General features: G+C 37.0%; 1 protein-coding gene across 2 annotated transcripts; it reads left to right on the top strand.

The window, feature by feature from the left end:
* The first annotated feature begins 2106 nt into the window (after window positions 1-2106).
* On the top strand, window positions 2107-6191 carry LOC116210415 (WRKY transcription factor 72B-like). Of its 2 annotated transcripts, none has more exons than XM_031544280.1 (6): window positions 2107-2212; window positions 2552-2656; window positions 3219-3296; window positions 3865-4422; window positions 4520-4633; window positions 5036-6191. In XM_031544280.1, exons 1-6 carry the CDS (start codon window positions 2159-2161, stop codon window positions 6041-6043), a joined length of 1917 nt encoding a protein of 638 aa, XP_031400140.1. In that variant the 5' UTR covers window positions 2107-2158; the 3' UTR covers window positions 6044-6191. The 2 variants fall into 2 exon arrangements, with proteins under 2 accessions (XP_031400140.1, XP_031400142.1); XM_031544282.1 differs by having other exon boundaries at window positions 2136-2212; window positions 2576-2656.
* The last annotated feature ends 472 nt before the right edge of the window (window positions 6192-6663 follow it).

Raw genomic sequence — 6663 nt, 5'->3', positions numbered from 1 at the left:
ATTAATTAGTCATTAATTAAGTCATATTTTGAGGAGTTTTAAATCCTAGCAGCAAGATGATGATGAAAAGGGGAGACTCCTTCTTTTACTATAGCTTTTCATCTCAAGATTTACATATCTAATCAAAATTTCGGACAAGGTGCCTATTTGCATCATAAGCAAAAGGCTCGATCCCAGGTTGCTTAGCTCAACGGACAGTAACTCTAACTAAATAAATTTAGTATAATTATAATATATATATATATATATTGGCCAGATATATGCATATACATATATATATATATATTCATTCAATTGCACATAATCACCATTCTTGATTAATTTACATTAGTAGTATGAATCTGCGTCATGCATATGCAAAATTCATCAAATAAAAAAGTTCTAAAATAATTTCCTGATATGTTTGTCATTTTAACACTGAATTAATTTAAATGTGATTATTATATATATAAAAGCATGATAAAGGTGAGCTCGACCAAAATGTCTCAAAACTCTCCGTTTCCAAATGATTTTTTTTTCTTTATATCATTCTCTTAGCTTTCTTTTTCTCTCTCAACTTACCCTTTGGATGGAACTCCTTCAGATCGAGATTTGTGCGTGCTTGAGCAAGAAACTCCCTTTTTTCTTTTGCCCTTTTTTTCTTAACAGAACGAGGAAGGGGAAGAAGGGGGTGGAGGCGTCTCCTCCGGCGACTCAACTCCCCGAACGAGCGGCCGATGGGTGAGGTCACTGGTGACTTGGATCGGGTGGGATCGCCGATGGAGGCACCCCCAAATCTATCGAGAGATCTCCTTCCATTGTCCAGGGAGATCTCTCGAACACTTTCATTTTTTAATTTTCAGTGTATTTCTATTTAATTTTTTTCTTTTTATATAAATTTTTCAAATTAAATTTTATGTCATGTTGGATGCGTGCGGACATGTACGAAGCCACGCCAGCCGGGGGTGACACGTCAACAATAAATGGACAGAATGTATCTGATTGAAATATTTTCAACCTTCGTGTATTCAATTGTTACGTTTTAAACTTTTTGTACTAACGTGATACATTTATAAAACATTTTGTACCCTGGTGTAATTAACTCAATAATGTAGGTCCACATATTTTGGTATAATTCAATTTAACGAAATATATGCAATGATTGCGTATAATCTTTTTTTTTTTTTGGTATACAACTACTATGTGTAATGGGTAACATTCTTGTTTCGATGAGGAAGAAATTAAAGTTTTGGTATAGAAAGGAATGCTTCATCGAAAAGTATAGATACATCATTGAACAATTTTGTCCATGCCAATAAATACAGAAATTAAGGCCTATGAAAATACGATTAATATATATAATTTCGATCAAAATTACTATTTATTGAAATTATAGCCTATAATATGTAAATAATGAATTAATTTAATTAAGGACCCACAAAAGTCCACTTAATTGAGGTAATGTCTGTACCCGCATGGATCAACTTTGACTGAGATTCGGTGGATAAGTGACGATTGACAAAGACACACACAGCTTTCAAAAAGTCGTCTTCTCTGCTCTGTCACAAATGAAAATTATTAACGTTGAAGTTTGAACGCTTCCTCTCCTTTCTCCCTCAATCTCATTTTTCTATCTAAGTTACTGAATTCTAAATTATTATTCGTGTGTATGTATAGATGCATATAATACTATATACTTGTAGTAGTTTTGCTTTCATTGTACGGCATATGTTGACATTTCTCGGATGGATAACATAACATGCAGAAAAAGATCAGAACTACTGGCCGGAGCTTCTCTTTTTTTTTTTCCCCTCCCATTTTTTCTGTGCACCACCCGGCATTTGGAAGCTCAATCAATCCGACTAATCTAAGTTTGGACCAGGTCGGTCCACTAATTGATAAAACTCATGTAATAGTACTTTTTTTTTGTTTTTAATTCATAAGACTCAAAGTCGAGATTTTGTTTAACCGGAACGTATGTCGAGCCATCCGGACTAATCCACATTGGAGGAGTTCTGATATTTTTAAAAATAGTAATACAAAATATGATTAAAAAGAAAGTCAGATTTTGGTGCCTCCTGCACATATATATAAGGAAAGTCCAGAGTTTCTGCTACGGGAAATTTATACAAACAACTGGTCATCTTGTTTCATCAATAACCCTCTCAATCAGAAGAAGATGAAATCCAATGGTGATGAAGAGAGTGCTTCTAATTCGGATGCCAATCGCGAGGTAACGCAAAGCTATTTGTCTTATTTTATGACATTCTTGATTGTATGCTGTTAGCTGATTATTTGCTTAAGGAATACGGTTGGGATTGAAAGATAGATCTGGTTGTTGTATCTATACAATCAAGCTCTTTTTACTGAAAATCTTTGCTGGCGAGAAATCGATTCAAGGAGGTAGAAACATTGACAGTGACAGTAATCGTGAGTAACAAGCTTTTGGATCATGGTGATTGCATTTGAACCGATTCGGATCTTTGGGTTTGAGAAACGTCTTTATAGAAGACCTCGGAAGTATAATTTGAGAACTTCATTGATTTCCTGGAATGATCTGATCATGTCACAGCCTCTATGCGTATATCACAATCAGGAAGGACATGGGAGCCGAATTGACCAAGCCGACGAGACTGAACGTAGCCCACCTCCTGATAGAACCACCATGCCTGAAGAGGTAACTATGAAGTTTACTTTGACCTATATCAAACTTTACATCCAGGCATCTTTTTATTCCCGCTTATAAGGGAGACGCATAAGTATAATACATTAAAATAGAAATCTAAATATCTAATGAAGGGACATGGATAGTCCCATTAGTATTGAACTTGGGATCTCTTGATCACAAGATGAGAGCTGCTACGCCATCTCTTTTGATCATGCATGCATGTTTATATACAATAGAGCTTACAGTTTTGAAAATCAAGAAATTTGGGATAATATAAAGAGAAGGTATGGTGTAGTGACGCACCTCTCGCCTGTTAACCATGAGGTTCCAAGTTCGATACTCAATAAGATTACCCGTGTCTCTTTATTAGATATTTATGATTTTTATTTCAATGTACTAAGCTCATGGGGCCTCCTTATAACAGAAAGAAAGGGGATAATTATGGCAGGTTTACGTCATTCCAAAAGCATATCATGGATTCTATATACGTGATATATATATATAGTCCATTCCAAGAAACGCCCTATAGGCTATAGCAGCGATCCTTGAATTGTCATATGTATCCCTTCAGGAGACTCCGCGGATCACCATAGTGAGAACTCTGGACCGAAATTCAAAAGCTTCATCTTCGAACGACCACGAGAGTCAGGTAATTATTGCAGCTTGTACATCTTTTACAAGACAGATGAACTGAATATTGTTGATTTAGAAGTAGAAAGTTTTTTGCATGCCCAACCTTCTCTCTCTCTCTTTTATTTATTTATTTATTTATTTTGCGCTCAAGCAATAATGAAATCCTTCATTGATATCCAAACGAATACATCGGTCCACTGCAAAAGTAGATACACGAGGAAAATACCATAGGAAGGCTCGTTACAATTGTAATTGTTATTACTCGATGTGACTTCTACATTTACTTTCCTTTGTAACTAGTTTGGCGGGTCAACCAATATCTCCTGCTATTGTAATTTCAGCTTGGGTATTTTCCTCTTGTTATTATAGGAAGGCTCGTTACAATTGTAATTGTTATTACTCGATGTGGCTTCTACATTTACTTTCCTTTGGAGCTAGCCTAACAGGTTAACCAATATTTCCTGCTCTTGTAATTTTGGCTTAGGTATTTTCCTCTTGTTAGTAAATATACATGTACATGTTCATTACAATAGTATATGTAGTACAACTCAACCTAACATACTTTTATATGTGTTTCTCTAAAGGAGGATCAGCTTAAATCAGCTCAAGTTGAAATGGGAGAGGTTAGAGAAGAGAACGAGCGATTAAAGTCGTTATTATCCCAATTAGCAAAGGATTACCAATCTCTTCAGAAGCATTTTCACGATGTTCTTCAACAAGACGAGACTCACAAGAAGCGTGCAATTCCGACTCCCACTCCTGTCTTGGCAAATGATCAAGAAAACAAGCAGGAGCCTGATGAGTTTGTCTCTCTCACCCTTGGTCGAACTTTGAGTGGTGTAAACAAGACTGAGGATCAGAGGAAAATCGACTTGAATGAAGCTGAAAAGGATAATGAGATGTTGCGGGAAGAACTCAAGCTTGGATTAGACTGTAGATATGCTGAACAAAGCCCAACTGAACCTGTGAAGAACCGGACGTCCGGGGAAGGCTTCGAGGAGCTGAGGGAAGATGACATCACGGAGATATGGCCTCCAAGTAAAATCTTGAAGACCATGAAAAGTACCGATGATGAATCTTCTCAGTCATCCCAAGGGAAGAAAGCTAGGGTTTCGGTTCGAGCACGATGCGACACTCCCACGGTAAGTATCATCTATCAATAAGCTTATCATCATGTGGTGCCGATACAAATTTTTCTTACCATTAGCCATATAAATTTCTCATATTGGTTTTATATAGATGAATGATGGATGCCAATGGCGAAAATACGGGCAAAAGATTGCTAAAGGAAATCCATGTCCACGGGCATATTATCGATGCACAATCTCACCATCTTGTCCCGTAAGAAAACAGGTACTTATATAGAGTTTGGTAACAAAATTAAGTTTGATTTAATTTGATTTAGTTTGTATTTGAGGAGATAAATACCAAAGTAGTTACGAAAAGTATGTGAGAGAATTTAAAAAAGAAGATGATCGTGTTGTTTAATTGAATAAAAATGTTGAAACTGAGAAAATGTGTTGAATAGTTGAAAGAATTTAATATTAAAAAATTAATTGTAATAATAAAAAATAAAGTATGAGAGAGAATTTAAAGAAAAAGAAAAAAAAATAATGATTGTGTTTTTTAATTAAGGAAAAAGTTAAGTTAAGTTAAGTAAAGTCAAACCAATTTATAAAAATTTCATACAAACACATCCCATTAACAATTTAAATATACATGCCGTTTATCATGGTTCTCTTTGCTTACTCTTAGGTACAAAGATGTGCAGAGGACATGTCTATCCTGATTACGACCTACGAAGGTAATCACAACCATTCGCTCCCGATATCAGCCACCGCCATGGCTTCAACCACTTCGGCTGCTGTTTCTATGCTGCAGTCTCGATCATCAAGCTCCCAACAAGACCCCAAAGCTCCACCTGCTACCACCCATAATAACTCCACGTGTACAACTTCCGCTAGCTTGCACGGGTTAAATTTCTCCCTCAGCCAAGATTCAAGATCAAATGGCCAACTGCATTTCCCCTACTCTTCAATCTCGACTTGCAATTCTCACCCCACCATTACACTTGACCTCACCTCGGCGATCAACCCCTCCAACTATGATCGATTCTCTTCAAGCATACTCACACCTCCCGTGCCGAAATACTCTTCAATATCTGCACCTTGTCTCAGCTTTTCTTCATCATCAACTGCATTGGCCAGCTCCCAACTGTTATCACCTTGGGACACTAGTAATTTTTTGAACTATGGGGCAACTCCGACTAATCAAAGATCAATCCAATTCCGCAAGTGTGCTTCGGATCTTGGGAGGCAAGCAAGTCAAGAACATTCGTACAAACCCTACTTGCAAATGAGTAGTGTCACAAATTCCTCCGAAAAATCTCTGATGCCAGAGACACTGGCGGCTGCGACGAAGGCAATCGCCACGAATCCTTCTTTCCATTCAGCATTGGCGGCGGCACTTAGTTCCTGCATTGGCAATAACGGGACTTCAGGTGGTTATCGAGGTAGGGGAGAAAATTCTGAGCTCAAGTACGTCCTGAAGGCAGGAGACTCTTCTTCGGCTAGTTCCACTCAAATCCCCGGCCAGAGTAGAGTGCTTTGTGCCTCGAACTTCGTCAGCAAACAGGCGAACATGAACTTGCAACAGCAAGGGGGCTTGATCAATTTGTTCCAACCTTCATTATCATTGTCTACATCAACAGGTGCCAATTCGGGGTCCCCTACGGAGAATTACAAGGATCGGATTAAGTTCTAGCTAATTACAATGTCTGATGATGGACGTAGAGGCGAAGAATTATGGGATTTTGTAGTTTCATCTTACTTCCATGTTTATAACTCGACGAAGATTCTTGTAAACCACACAATTTGTTTATCCGAATGCCATATGGAAGAAGTTCTCTCTAGCTATTTACATCCCTTTTACACAATAATAAGTGCAACTACATATAAATCTTGCTTTGTATATTGAACAAATCAATTAGCTGGAAAATCATCATTCCACCAGAAATCGAATTGCCGATTGGATCTAACAAGCTTTAATGGATTACAATAACAATTCGTTTGTTTGTTTGAAAAAAATTATTTCATTGTTGCTAAAAATAACATTTTTTACGTGTCTTGTAGCACAATCGTACGTGATGCCACCGTTGCACCCAAGCTCTTCTCCTCGATAACGAGAAAGTCTTATGTGTAACGGTGGTTTCGTGTGACAGTGACACAAATCAATAAGGATTTGTCATTTTGGTTTTTAGTATGTAAACAAAAAATTGTTGACAAAAAATAATTAATTATTGTCAAAAATAATATTTTTTATGTGTTTTGTGACATAATCTTACGTGGTATCACCATTACACACAAGACATTCTCTTCGATGAC

The sequence above is a fragment of the Punica granatum genome, chromosome 6, assembly GCF_007655135.1.
Source record: "Punica granatum isolate Tunisia-2019 chromosome 6, ASM765513v2, whole genome shotgun sequence".
Lineage (NCBI taxonomy): Eukaryota > Viridiplantae > Streptophyta > Magnoliopsida > Myrtales > Lythraceae > Punica > Punica granatum.
Note: the sequence above shows the minus strand (reverse complement) of the source record. Positions and strands in the feature narration are given on the sequence as shown.